General features: G+C 40.0%; 1 protein-coding gene across 4 annotated transcripts in view; it reads right to left on the bottom strand.

The window, feature by feature from the left end:
* Positions 1 to 15412, bottom strand: part of trim33 (tripartite motif containing 33) — a 51856-nt gene that overhangs the window by 16695 nt on the left and 19749 nt on the right. For all 4 annotated transcript variants that reach the window (XM_088921026.1, XM_088921028.1, XM_088921027.1 and 1 more), the window contains exons 3-9: positions 14783 to 14930; positions 9456 to 9588; positions 7206 to 7322; positions 7001 to 7115; positions 5841 to 5987; positions 5175 to 5292; positions 4291 to 4538 (exon numbers count right to left, since the gene is read on the bottom strand). In XM_088921026.1, coding sequence (XP_088777152.1) covers positions 4291 to 4538; positions 5175 to 5292; positions 5841 to 5987; positions 7001 to 7115; positions 7206 to 7322; positions 9456 to 9588; positions 14783 to 14930 — 1026 coding nt within the window. The remainder of the gene's footprint in view (positions 1 to 4290; positions 4539 to 5174; positions 5293 to 5840; positions 5988 to 7000; positions 7116 to 7205; positions 7323 to 9455; positions 9589 to 14782; positions 14931 to 15412) is intronic.

The following is a 15412-nucleotide window of genomic DNA, read 5'->3' as shown; positions in this document are numbered from 1 at the left end:
AAAAATGGTACATCAATTGATCAAAAACCAGATCTACAATTATACAAAAAATAGCAACAATCAACAAAAAGCACTTGTTCACTCAGGTTTCGCACAGAATCTACCTTGCACAAAGTACGTAGAAAAACTGCCATGTGTACAAATAATGAGAAGCATCTACACCTATCAGCTCTACTCCATGGCTGGTCTACTCCTTGTGATCTCTATTAGCAAAGGAACCAAATAAAAATGAGTGCAGAAAGTAAAATAAATGAAGCACGTCCGTGTCAACACATTCACCATCCATATCACTCTTTAATGGGCAACTACCACAGGGATCCTGGATCAGCTAGACCCCAGCAGCCAAACAATTAGTAGTACATTAATAGAGTAGGGGTGTAACCCCAGCATCCCGGCCAAATTTCCCATTGGCCCTTACCAATCATGGCATCCTAATAATCCTCATCTATGAATTGGCTTCATTACTCTGCTCTCCTCCCCACTGATAGCTGATGTGTGGTGAGCGTTCTGGCGCACTATGGCTGCCGTCACATCATCCAGGTGGATGCTGCACATTGGTAGTGGAGGAGAGGTGTTTCCATTACCTGTAAAGCGTTTTGAGTGGAGTGTCCAGAAAAGTGCAATTTAAGCGTAAGCAATTATCATCATCATCTCAGTACTTGTTGCTAGTGTTACATTACTTTTACTGTTGGTTGAGTCTTATTTCAGTTAGAACTATTAAAGCAAGCTGCTTTTCTCTTAGTTCAGCCACTGCATGTCCCTCATCAGCCACCAGAGATTGGTTCTCACATACTAATTATGCAGTTCCACAATTGATGTGTTTGCAGGTTTTCATGAACCAGCAAAAATACACAAGCCCTCTTGACAATATCTGTTCCAAAACATGCATGTAATAACCATAACATTACCACAAAATCACAAAAACTATCCTTAATCCAGAAGAAAAGGAATGTTTCATTAAACATACCTATTGAAGATTACAGTGATAGTTAATTGCCTAAATTCAGAAAACACTGCACTTATAACAAAAAAATTCTAATGTATAATATCAACATGTATTATGTTGATTAACAACTTGGTGAGCAGAATCTGCTGTGCAGTGGTGCCTGGTGACTCCAGAGGTAAGGCAAAATTCGTAATTGCTGCAGTTCTAACCTATTTGAGAAGTAGGTTTTATAAAGTCCATAATTTATTCCCTCATTCAAATGTTTTGTTCTTGCAACGTGTAAAACGTAACTCCAAAAAATATCTTTCAATATTCTTATCACAGCTAAGCATCTGCAGTGATGTTTGTGCCTTCAGTAGGGGAAAAGAGTGTATTTTCTTGTTCTACTTTTAACCACTATGAAAAAAACATGTAAACAATATTATTATATTGCAAAGCTTCTCCACATTCAAATTGTACTGTCCAGACGCATTCAAATTCAATCAGCAGAGTAAAAAGTGAAACTTGTTTACTATATAAGGTATGCAATTTCAAGAAAAGTAGACCTAATAAATTACATTTTATTGAGATTACATAATTGTACTTTACATAATTTTTAATTTCAATTGTTTTATTGAGATTACATAACCTCAATTAAACAATTGAGATTAAAAGTCTACTTTCAAGTCAGTCTTTCATTCCTTCTGAGTTGCATAATGCTCAATGATCTAATCATACTAGCATGCGCTCTTTTCCAAAACTTTCAAAAGCTTCAAGGTTATACAAGACTTCAGTCTCTCCGAGTAAAAAATCTGCAGCGATTTTACAGGCGATCTACATCAAAGAAGCCTGCACAGCCCTGGTACTAAGAAACGTATTGCTTCTTTCGCAAATTCTTCCGTGCAGTTAGTTGCTGCAAAGTTATCTAAATTCAGCCTGCTGTGTTGTCGTAAACTCGAATAAAATAGAGGTCGCTCGGCTGACAGGTACTTTTTCTCTCAAATCCAAATATCCTAAGGGGCCTTCAACGATCTACAAACACACAGCTCTGGTCTTCTATACGCGACAACACGCAAATAATTAAACATTTGGGACTAGAAAATAAGAGGATTTTGCTCTGAAAATAAAACAATCGATACCCTATGCCAATCACTTAAATGTGCAAATCTGTAAAGCCACAGAAAAAATAAAATCAAATAAGGCTCGGCCTTATTTTCTTCTAAGGCACCACTCTAGTACCTCTTCTGTTTACATACTGCTGCACATGCGCAACAGATTAAAGGCGACGGAAACCTGGGGGAGAATAAAAAGCCACCGTCTTTTGCTTTAAAAAAAATCAACTCGATTTCAGTATCACGTGGAAGAGAGGTTCCTGTAAGAAGCCTGTGGACAGACGGCAGACTAAAGCACGCGTAGAAAATACCCCTTTCCATAAAAAATACCTGACGAATGCTCCAATCTAAGGTGCTGTTGCCAACAGAACAAGATCTCAAAATGCTGCGTTATTCTCCCGTTTGAACACCTGATGTCGCCCTTCAGCCCACTTTTCCGTTTTTACTCCGTGTTTCTGTACCCATTTGCTTTGTACATTTGATATTCAAATCTAGCGGCGGTTTATGGGGGTTACAACTGCAGTAAAGTATATTGTACATGTCAATTTTGGACAAGAATTCTTTACTCAAAAGCAAAACTGGACTGCCTGCGATTCATTGAACTAATGAGAACTGAAAGAATGCGTTATTCAACTGGGGTATACGGGTTTCTTTGAAGCAGATGTCCTGAAGAGGGCAGCACTTCAGCGTTCAGTTTCATGATGGTTGCAAAATTACCGATTATAAATCTTTAAAGTCAACATGTAATTAGAATCTTAAGTATTGGTTAATTTATAACAATTCTGCAGAATTAATCTGAATGATATAGAACGCAATCTAGTTTCAATTATTGAGATAAACATGCACAAAGTTGATTTATTGTTACTAAATTGTATATTATAGTTAAAATATTGTAATTTCATCATTTTCCCTAATAGTTAAATAGAACAATAACCTACTGTATACACAATTTTAAAACTATACTAATTATAAAAATTTTAATTTCAGTTCAGTTGAGAAATTTAATGAGGTATAGATGGGAAGATTAGGTTGTTAGACAATCATACACCAAGATGCACTGAAAAGTCTTATCAATGTCTTATTAAAGTCTTGTCAATACCTGTTAATCCCCATCTAGCACAGTAAAACCCTGTTCATTTCAGTGGACTGGAAGCAAAGACCCATCAAGTAGGCATCTCTACAGAACACCAACTTAGAGAAGGACTGCCAGACTAATTTGTCACAGCAGGGTAGACTGGATTTAAATATGCTTATATTTCCATGTAAATGTAAAAGCTGGCCTCAAATACCATTAATTAAAATGTGTCACAACCACTACTACAAATATTAATTAATTTGTAGTGTTTAATAGTGTTTAGTGTCATTTCACAATCGCATACCCCCCTTTAAAATACAATGGGTATGGGGTGTTATTTTAAATTCCAGATAATGCTAAAAATCAGTTGTGAGTTATGAACATTACTTGCATATTTGTTCTATTGAAAATAGCTGGAACAACCTATTCAACAACTTTAATAACTTTAGTCTGCAGGACTAAAATGCTACAAAGGAACAAGTAATAGGTTTATTCCATGCTGAAAAGAGAAGAAAGAAAACACAACGTTTTGGCTGTGGAGCCTTCTAATGCTAGTTTTGCTGGTTCTAGGTTAGTGATCAGCATCACCTGTAAAAATCTGATGGAGCTACTGATAAGACTACACACTGCAATGAGATGTGAAAGTAGCTCAGGCTTTGCTTGGTAATTAGCAGTACTTTGTCAAAAACAGCCAAAGGCAAGATTGAGGGGACACAGCATAACAAAAAATACACATCTTGCTACATAAGGCCATAATAAGGATGTCCAGCTATGGCCCTTAAAAGCCAGTCCAGTAGCTTTTCTACACCTCCCATGAACAGACTCATTACAACAGAAACCAATTCAACTGTTTTTAATGGGATAACCTGTGCTTTGAGGTATAGGGTCGTGTTACCAAGTGGATAAACTGAATTCAACTTTTAAACTTAAATGAAATAAAGCACATTATTACTTTCACACCCTGCTTCAACGGCAACTGTCAGTTACCACCCATCACCGACTACCACTGATTTAACAAAGCTGCTCGACTGGCTTCTGGCCAAGACAAAATTTAACTCAAGTGTCTTGTCTGATAAAAATTTCAATTTCAAAAAACAGAAAATCTAAAAAAAAATTCTCGGCAATGTATAGGTCTTTATTCAATGCAATAAATGGGATAGAAAGAGGGCAAAACCAACCTGCTGCTGGACCATTTGGGGCCCCCCTTGCCGTGAATGCTGGGAAACCTGGGGAGCCATGCGCATCTGTTGCTGTATCTGCTGCTGTTTTTGTGCATAGGCTGCCTGCTGCATGTGCTGGAGCCGCAGCTGTGCCAGGTTGATCTGGCCTGGGTGCTTGCCTGCATGGTTCGGCACGTTGGGCACCTGCCCGACCACCATGTTGGGAGGGTGGACAACGGGGGCCTTGTTCTCCACCACTAGGTTACCTAAAATAAACAGCAGCAATTAGGAACTCGCATTGTTAAAATCGCATCCTGGTGCCTTGTGAACGCACCGGAGAAAATGTATACGCAAAGATAATATGGAATTTACAAATGCTTCCACATAAAGCAGCTTCTGAAGAAATCCTAATGGGTTATAAATCACAGGAGTTTTCTACGCTTATGGTTGTTTCTTTAGGAACATGTAATCACATGCAAGTAAACGTACCACATCGTAACATGGTATTCAAGTAATAAGGTATTCAGGGAGTCCAAAAATAAAGAAAACCAAAGAAAAACTGTGTGGAAATGAATTTTCTTCAATACCGCAACGTATTGAGGGTATCAGGGGTCAATCATTTTAAAATGAGTATTCTTGACTTGAAGAACTACGATTGCAAAAGATTACAAAGCACAAGTTGTACCACAAACATCTGGTATTTTGTGCACTTTTGATTAAGCTGGAGGAGTTAGGCAGTGAAGGTTTGTATAAATAAGACAAATACCTCTGTTTTGGGAGGTGCTAATGTTTTTATAGCCAGTATTGGTTTGTATTGGCTATAGAAGCATGGTACTATACAGTTTAATTCTGATTTTAAAAAATACACTGGCCCCAGGGAGCTACACTAAGCGAGGACTCACCCAGGTTTACGACATTCTTGGCCCAGAAGGTGGGGTCACAGAAGAACCGCACAGCCCCATTGGCTGGAGGCACCGGATCACATCGCGCCTTTAGGATGTGCCTCAGCTGGAATGTTATCTAGGAGGCAAGAAGAAGTCATGACATGCTCTTCCAGTTTCACGGCCCATCATCTCAGTTAACAGCGGTGGAGAAATTAGGGCAGCCTATTGTGTTCATCCATAGCAAGAGTGGGGGAAAAATATAAATCTGCACAACCCTATCAGCAGCACAAATCATGTTAGTACTTTCACATCTCCAGTACATCTTTGGTATCCGAAACGTAAGAACAATGAGTAGCAAAAGTCTGAAATGACCACAATTACAAACTATAAGCCCAGTACATGGTGGCTGGTTTCTGGCTTTCTACAAAACAGCATCAAAAGGCCGTGGGCAAAACCGAAAACTGCTACAAGTACCAGGTGTGCGTTTTCCATTGGCCACAAGATCAAAATGATTTAATCTGTACTTAAAATAAAATCTGTGATGTCGCATGCAGTAATATACTGTTCTATCTTTCACCCCACTTTCAAGCTTATGGGCAGCTCCAGGGTCCTAAGTAAAGATAAGACAACTAATATTAACGTCATCAAGCTGCACTGCCTGGAACAATGTGAGATGACCCTTACCAGTCTTTTGCTGTAGAGCAGAGCAGTGCTGCTCCCACTGCCGATTGCCCAGTTGGCAAAGTTGAGAACGTGCATGATCTGCTGGGCGAGGCTGTTGATGTCACGCTGCTGGTGCATCAGCTTCACGTTGCGCTCCTTCGTCACACTCTGCGAGTGGGGAGAGAGACAGCAGGTGAGCGGCGTGAGTCACGGCTTCTCTGTGCCAAGACTTACACAGAAGTTGGTGCACACACAGGATTCCCATCCAGAAACTGTCTTTCTGCCTCACTTAGCTGAAAGAAATGGCAATGCCCGGCATACAACACACTCCAAAACAGATAACATTGTTTTAATGATTCCTGTAGTTGTCGATATCTGTCAGATGTGAAGTTTACTATTAAACTTCACTACTATTGAAAAGAGTCAGGCAATATAGACGGCAATTCATTGCCAAATAATGAACAAAAGTAACATAAGAAAAACAGAACAGACCATTCAGCTCAGTCAAAGCTCATCACACCTTTTAACACTGGATTGTTTTGTTCAATAAAAAAAATATACTAAATGACCATTATCAACTCCTAAACTGATTTATCTTCGACAAAGGCGTTATTTAACCAGTAATAGATGCTTGAAAGAACATACAGTTTAACCATGTGCATGCCCTAGAAATATTCACACAGTCCTAAAAACATTTTTCGTTGTGTGTGCTCTAAAGCAAAAGTGGTCCTCTATAGAGAGCAGCCTTATACAATGGCCAACATCTTTTATATACCTTTTCACCTCAGATCCTTAACATTCAATAATGTTTCCAATTACCTCAAGATGTCTGGTTCATAACCCAGCACTGCCACTACCTCACAGTGTCATCTCAAGCGTCATAGTTCTCGTCTATTAACATCCAGGACAGAGCAACCCACATGCAGAGTGTACCAGCATATTGTGTAGGCCTGAAGAATTCTGTGAGAAGCAAGACTCAACTTATGTAGTGATATATAAGCACAGGTAACAGGCACCCAAACAAGATGTCAAGTATCCTACAGCCCTCCTGAGATCCTGCCAGGAAGCAACAGCTGTTGAGGCCACACTTAACCCCCTTAGTCACTATAAGTAGATCAGTATGGATAAAGACATCAGATAAACTAATTATTATTAGCAGTATTTAATGCCTTGGTACGTACCTCTAATTGCTGTAGCAATGATTTTCCTTTTTTGTTGATTTCGTTAATCAGCGTGAATACAGCAACTTTGATTTCATGTTCCACCTTCCTGTGCGTCTCATTCACTTCTTTAATCCTAAAGACAGGGTGAAAACAGATCTAAGCCCACTTGTCTATTACAACATCTACACCAAAAAAAATGAATGCAAAAGAAACTTCCCGTTACCTGCTCTGAACCTGAGAGGCCGAGTACTGCACATAATTCTTCTTTTCTTGGAGCTTGGCCATGAAGGTCTCGATTATCCCTTTTTGGTTCTGGAATGCCTCTTCTAAAAACTGGTACCTACAAGGAAATCAGGTGTGGGTTTTGCACAATCCAAGCAGAGTAACAAAGCAAATGCCAAATTAGGGTTGAACAGTTTGCTCACTAGCGCAAGTTTATTTTCACATCAGAAATGTCATTCTCCCCAACAGCTCCCAAAAGCACCAAATCAGAGGGAGCTGGGGGAGAGTGTTCTGGATTCTGTGCTTTCTCAACAGGATTACTACTACAGTCATTAGTATAAAGCCTACAGCACTCCCATCATATTAATATCAAAACCACTGAACCTAAAAAATAAATTCAATAAAATGCAGGTAGACAAAACACTTGAGGAAAGACTGCAAGGTGACAGGAGTGTTTATTTCAAAGCACAACAGTGAAGCCAGGTAAGAATGAAACATCTGGCAGCCTTTTTGGAAACTACATGCAGCATTTTAAAATGACTTATAAACTGAAAATGCATGTTTCAGGAATTTGCATAATGTTTTCTAGTAAAACTCTATAGAGAAAAACGTCCACTTTAAACTGACCAATAAAAATGGGCAAAAGAGCTGACAGACAACTATCCTTTGCTGAAACTCCTTTCTTCATAATATCTTCTGTATGTCACAGTGGATATGCCAGAGGGAACTGGCTCTACAACATCATTTATAACAGTGTAGAAAATCATGCAGATTCATGTCACTTTCCATGACTTGCTTAAGTTAAATGTGCAGCACCTTTTCTTGCCTTGTCCTGGGGCATAGGGAAGGCCTTAAGTAGTCATATGTGGTGATCTGGGAGCAGAAGACTGGTACCTACCATCCCTAGCTACATATACTCAATCTCATCCCATGAGGGAGAGGTGAAGTTAAGTAGACACCACTGTGGAATATACACAAATACGGTAACATAAATGAAGGTTAAGAAGTGAGATAGCACGGTAATCCATAATCATCTCTCTCATCCTTGGGAGAGGAAGAAGAAACTGAGCATAATTCACCTTAAAGACCTAAAGATATAAAAGGGCTTTGTACAAAAGAAAAAAAGATCAGACCTCAAGGCTGGCACAGGCAACATAGCCTAACAGTGCTCGTTCCGGCTGTTTGAACTGCTGCACTGTACACTAGCTGAGCATTCAGCCATCAAACGAAGGAACACAAGGACACCGGCTTTACTCTGTTGGGTACTCTAGTATGGTACGGAGAGCTTCATGGCATGGGGGGCATGTTTCATGCAATGGTTTGCAATATTGGGGTTTCATCAGCGGTGCTGACTACAATGCTATTAGTTTTTCCCCCGCATTAATCATAAACCGAGTGCAGGCTCATTCCGAAAATGACCTGCATTTTCTCTGCACTCTTCTGGAAGTAACACCTTGGCCACATACAATAATAAATTTTAGTGAAGCAGTTTAGTGAATAAGCACTAAACAATTACTTGACACACTCCATTGCCAAATTAAAGACCCCCTATTTCTCACCCCCTCCTTCCTCCTTCCAGTCTGTCGTTTCCAGTGCTTGCCTACATCCTCGCTTGTCCTCTCCACTGCTGCTCTACTGGCTGACCCAGGATGTGTTCACTTTTAGCCCCATTCCCATCTTCCTGGGCTGCATCTCTTCCCTGACCCCCTTGTGTACACTCAGCTACAAATGAACATCAAAATGTAAGCCCTCTGACTGCCTACATGCACATCACAAAGGCAAAATGTCTGAACCCACCAGGTCTTCCCTTGGAAATGAATGAGGTGAAACAATATGCCCATAACGTGATGCGCAGTTCTGAGATCAGTTAATGCATCTTCTGTATGTGCATGTTATGTCCCATTAAAGATTCTTCTTTTACGAAACACTTTTTACCAAGGAGGGGATTTGGAAATCAGTTCTAGAAAGTACTTGGACAAAAAAAAACTTCTTTTGCATTGCAAACGTTTTTGGGTTTTTTTTTTGCTGCTCCAACACTTAGCATCCCTTATTTGTCTGCGGTTATACATTTTGGACCTACTCACACATTGCCCATGCAAAGTTGAAGAATAAAATTGAGGTCTTCAGTAACCACACCATTCCTTATATTGCGTTCTATTCTCCTTTTGTTCAGAAAATATGTGAAGGCTTGTAAATAATCTAGCACACTGTTTCAGTGTTGGACTTTACAGGCCACCTGATGCAGTCATACCTGTGCTCCTTGTGTTCCAGTAGCTGGCAGTCCCTGCAGGTCAGTCTGTCGCATGTCTCACAGAACAGCTTCAGTGCCTCTTGCTTGTGCACTGGGCAGAAGACAGGCCGCTGGCCAGAGGTCCCCACAGACTCTGCAGGAAGACAACTCAACGTTAGGAGCAACAGAGTATAGCACAATGTGACAAGTCTAGATTCAGCATCGCATCGGGCTCTTCATTACACACTATAAATAACTCTCAATTACTCTTAACCAATGGTGGGACACATTTCAGCACCTAACAAAGAGGAAAAAAGTTTAAAGAGAAAGGTGCTGATGAGTATTTCATGTATTTACAGTGACTTGTAAAATTACATCACAAAATAGACTAAAATTTCCAGGTAAGAGCAGCACCACATTCTGCGATTCAGAACAAGGCAGCAAAATGTCTGGTGACATGAAGCAGCCTTATTATATTGTAAACGGGCAGGCTTGTGAACACTTAATTCAATAGAAATATTGCTCTTGATTGAGACTGTTTTGGTGACAAAAATTAATCACTTGTTAAATTTGCATGCAGATCATGTTGGAACATATCTGCAGTTAAATGTCTGCTGCACAACCTGTACTTGTTTGCTCATACGCCACATTATATGAGTCATTACATTGACTAGTGAGCAGGAAGGGGCTGCATCACGTCACAATTCAAGGAAATTCTCGCTCTTGCCCATGGCAAGACCGGGTGTTTGCGACAACATAAACTTACAGTACATGATGTTGTACTTAATTCGAAACTAGTCAAATTCTCCCATACCGGCAATGAATTCATTTTGTTACTGAGATTTATTAACCGGTCTGAGAAACTTAGACTGCAGTTCTCCTTTAATCTTAAAAAAACATCTTTGAAAACCCCAGCAAGATGGAAAAGTCACAGTCCTGAATGAATCAAACATTCCCTAATTCTTGAAAAGGAGGTTATCATATGTTATGGTTACAGGTTATGACAAAATTGACTAGACTGAGAAATACTGGTTAATAATTATAATTAATAATGGCTTACACTTATATACACTCCACTTAAAGCACTTTAGAGGTAAAGGGGACTCTCCTCCACCACCACCACCAACATACAACACCACCTGGATGATGCAACGGCAGGCTTAGTGCACCAGTACCCTCACCACACACCAGCTATCAGTGGGGAGGAGAACAGTGATGAAGCCATAGGTGGGGATTATTAGAATTCCATGACTGGTAAAAGCCAGTGGGAAATTTGGCCAGGATACCAGGTAACACCCCTACTCTTTTCAAGAAACGCCCTGGGATTTTTAATGACTAAAGAGAGTCAGCACCTTTAAATCACATCCAAAGGATGGGGCCTTTTTACAGTCTAGTGTTCCCGTCACTAAACTGGGGCATTAGGAGCACAGGGTATATGGTGATGAACGCCCCCTACTAGCCCCACTAGCAGCTACCTTAGCTTTTCCACGAGCTTTGCAAATTTCATCAATTTCAGTTCAGGTGGGTAGCTGCATCAGCATGCAAAGGAACAAGTAATAGGTTTATTCCATGCTGAAAAGAGAAGAACGAAAACACAACGTTTCGGCCATGGAGCCTTCTCAGGTGTGAGAAAGACAGGGCAGTAAGCAAAGGTAATGTAGCATAGGAGAACAAGAGCTGGGAGAGAGGAGGGGCCTGAGGCGGGAGCAGGGGACAGACAGAGTGGCCAATCAGGTAGTGTGAAGTCAGGATGGGTGAGGAGAGGTGTGAAATGAAACCAACAATGAAAAGAGTATTTAGAAGAAAATTAGTCTGTCGTTGAGTCTGTCTCTAAAACGGTCTCCGAGTCTCCTTATTTACTGTATCTCTTACTGTATCGTTTCAGAGAACGTGCTAGGGCTGTGAAAAAATTAAAGAATTCTCCAAGCCTATTGTTTCTCATTTCACCTCTGACGTCCATGATCACACTAATCTCTCCGTCTGTGTTCTCCAAGATGGATTTCCTAACTCCCACATCAGAGAGACTACTGAAACTAAAATTATCCTGCAGCTAAGATCACACCTTTCCCCCCCTCTCTCAACGACAGACTTGTTTTCTTCTAAATTCTCTCTATTCATGTTGGGTTCATTTCACACCTCTCCTTACCCATCCTGACTTCACAATACCTGATTGGCCACTCTGTCTGTCCCCTGCTCCTGCCTCCCACTCCTCCTCTCTCCGAGCTCTTGTTCTCCTGCTACATTACCTTTGCTTACTACCCTGTCTTTCTCACGCCTGAAGAAGGCTCCATGGCCAAAACGTTGTGTTTTCTTTCTTCTCTTTTCAGCATGGAATAAACCTATTACTTGTTCCTTTTTTATGTTAAAGCAAGGGCTTTCCCATCCAGATACTGGCCAGGCTCACACCTGCTTAGCTTCAATAGGTTGTTGGTTTTGAATTGTAGGGTTATATAGCTGCTGGCTAAATACTGGTTCATACAGTATGATATAAATCATTATTCCGATCCTGCACAGTCAAAAATCAGAATTATCAGTAAATGCGCACGGGAAATAAAGTAACTTTCACAATAGTATTGCACAAATACTTGTTTACTTATGGGTGATAATCCAGATCATGGTCATATTTGTTTCATTAAACTAAAAATCACTGTAGGCTTGGTGGGAAAAAAAATAACAAACATTCACATTTTCAGGACACAATAAGGCTAAATAAAAGTCTTTCCTAACCTGGCACTACCGATGCAGATGATAACATGTTTAATAAATGCAAATAAAATAATAAAATCTATAGTAAAAATCTTAGAATTAACATCAAAGGGGTGTTAATTTACAATGCACTAGTAAAATCCAAGTAGAATATTTTGTCCACCATATTATAAAGAAAGATTTGTTGCTCTGGAATAAGTCCAGAGAAGAGTAACCAGAGACATTCTGGGCCTTAAAGAAATATTGTATACTGACAGGCTGAAAAAACTGAACCTTTTTTGTTTTGAACAGAGAAATCTACGAGGAGCCCTGATCCCAGTACAGTATACCCTCAGTCTAACAGACTTTGCTTTATGGGACCTATTCTGCCAAAGTGGAATTTTGTCAGTAAAATAAGAAATTGTGGAATTTGCACAAATAAGGTAAAAATTCACAGGTTTAAGTCAGGAAAACCAGTGGTGCCCTAGAGAGGTACTGTAGATCAATTGGGTGTTTGTGTTAAGTATGCTTTAAAAATGTTATTTTTATGATACATGAAATAAAGAGCATGTTTATGAAAAAAGCACAGGAACAATTTTCATTGACTCCGTTGACTGCCCTTTCTAAAATAATATTTAAAAGATCCATATATAATATACATTTCTCATAAAATAGTGTGTTTGGGGTGAAAAAAAGTTATTTAATGTACACACGGCAATAACGGGCACCCTTCCCCCCATTATTCTGTTAAAGCAAGGGCAGGCTGAATTTAAAATCTTCAAAAGCGATAAAGTCAATCCAATGGATGTTTTCAGAAAAAGTAAAAAGAAATACTTCAGCAACACTAAAAAACAGAACACAAACCAGAGGACAAATGGTAACTTATACGGATGTGAATTTAAAAGTAAGAACAAAAGTATAGAAACAACTAAATAACCAACAGCTGACGCTGTAATTCTTTTGTTTTGCCACCACTTCATTCATTTGCTACTATCCATCATCCTAGCTAACAATAACTTGCAACCCAGGGGGTGAGGACACAACCGTATTCCTGTGAACCACCTGCTGCTAAGCTTTCCTGCTTTCTCTCAGCATCTACTACTGTGTGAAAATATCGAAGCTACAGCAAGCACTTCTGCACAGTGAGATGCAGACAGCCTCACCGAATGCTAACTCATTTCAGGCAGTCATAGTTAAGACAGCGTAAAGAACTAAATTACCTACAATAAAAGACGATGCTACTAGGTCACTAAGCAGGTATGTCTGTAGAGAGCTACCCGCCCTGTACTGCAAATTAATGGTTACTACAAAAAAGATTTTTTGCAAGTAAATATTTTCTTTCATACCTGAGTATATTTTGGCAAGATGGTAACTAAGTGAACATACACTGAGGATGTCAATTAGCCGGAAAGCTTGACGGCATGACAAGAATTTGATTGCATGTCCATTCCTCTCTGCAGTTACTGCAGCATCAATGCCCCGCAGGTATGGAACAGGGCATCTGAACCACTACCTGCACAGTCACATCCTGAGCCAATTGTACCTCCTTGAGATTTGTTAGGAAGGCAACTGAATTGAATAGGATGTGTTATACCCTGTTCAGTGCTTTTTAGACTATCCATTTTTAGTCCATCATCTTCTCATTGTTCACAACCACTAACAGATTGTACTGCCGAATGAACTTATGCTTGAGAGTTTCAAGTATACCATCCTAATGAAACACCTTGAGTCTTTAGAAACAGTGCCTTAATATTGGAAGAAAAGTGCAGCACATTTTTGATATTGCTGAGCAACTGGGGAAAAAAAGCAAAGCAGAAAATAAGACAAAAATCAGTGCATTTTATCAGAAATGTCAGCTGGTAGAGCTGCAAAATCTCCATGGCAACCAGCCGTGCTGGAAGTGAAGAGGCCGGTGCTCCCAGGAGAGCTGTCACACACACACACACACACACACACACACACACTCCCAGAGCCTGCAGGGGTCTGTTGGAGGCTGGAACACCACCCATCATGCGTTCAGCCGCTATGCTTTGCCAAAACACTAGACAGTTGCCTTCAAATCCCCCCAAGGTCCATGATCACATGCATATACTGTACACATTTCTCTGAAGCAGTTTCTGTCCCTTACTTGGGTAAATGAGATAAAAAATGCACTTTTCCTCTACCTACCTTTTTATGAGGAATTTCTTACACAAATATATCCACACCAGTAGGTGGTACTCTTACGGGACCTGATATTGGAAAGCAATGCCCCAGTGCAATGAAAAGAGACTGTTCCGACAGGAGGTGCTGTGCTATTGGATGAAAAGTTTCTCAGGTCTGGGCTACTTGGGCTATTAGAGATGCCATGACACTTTTTGTAAGAATGGGGGTGTTAAACCCATGGCATCATGGCTAAATTCTCCCTTCTTAATTCTGCTGGTGAAGCAATTTCTCTCCTCTCCATCTGTTTGGCTATTGCTTGTCACCCTTTTCAATGAAGGGAGAAGGGAGCCCCCTCCTGTATGGGAAGAAATCTGGGGATTTGTACAGCACGCAATTACCATGTATGCTTCTCTGGAAGCATCTCAAACTGTACCACCTCAAAATAAATTTTACCTTAAATTTAATGTTCAGGCTTGCTTTCAAATTAAGTTCAGAGCTGTTATTACAAAGAAAACTACCTGATGAGACATCCTCCTTCTTCCTGATTTTGTGGTCCTTGGTGAACTTAACTCTCTGGTGAGCTTCAATGCAGGTTTTGCAGAGCCACTCGCCACACTCCACACAGAAGCCCACTGCAGTCGCGTTGTCTTCACAGCTTGTGCACACCTGCACCACAGCAAAAAGAGGGTAGAACTCACTCGCTTACACAAATGCCACAAAACTACTGCAACAGCACACAATCGCGATCGCAAAGTATTAAATATCCTGATCAGGACAAAGGACACATGACCATCCTTCTGAAATATTTTTAAAAATTGTGAAACAAGAAACTGAGCACAGCTGAAACCTTATTTTACTATACTGTCGATAGCCTAGTTGTACTCCTCTATTACACTTTGCTGCATTATGATGTGCACAAACCAAATCTGCATTTTTAATTAAGCACCACATTAATAATTAAAGTTTTAAAACTTACTTATAAAATGCATTACTAAGACCTCATGCAGAAAAAAACAGTATTGTCTCCAAGATCGACAGAATGAAAACACTGAATCTCTAATTGTGACGAGACAGGACCTAGGGACTTGATCCAAGTACACCAAATCCTGTAAGGTTTAAAAGCCAACACAAGATAAACAGTAAAACAT

This window comes from Atractosteus spatula, chromosome 7, assembly GCF_055471065.1.
Source record: "Atractosteus spatula isolate fAtrSpa1 chromosome 7, fAtrSpa1.hap1, whole genome shotgun sequence".
In the NCBI taxonomy this organism is placed as follows: Eukaryota; Metazoa; Chordata; class Actinopteri; order Semionotiformes; family Lepisosteidae; genus Atractosteus; species Atractosteus spatula.
This window is presented reverse-complemented; position numbering and strand designations above follow the sequence as displayed.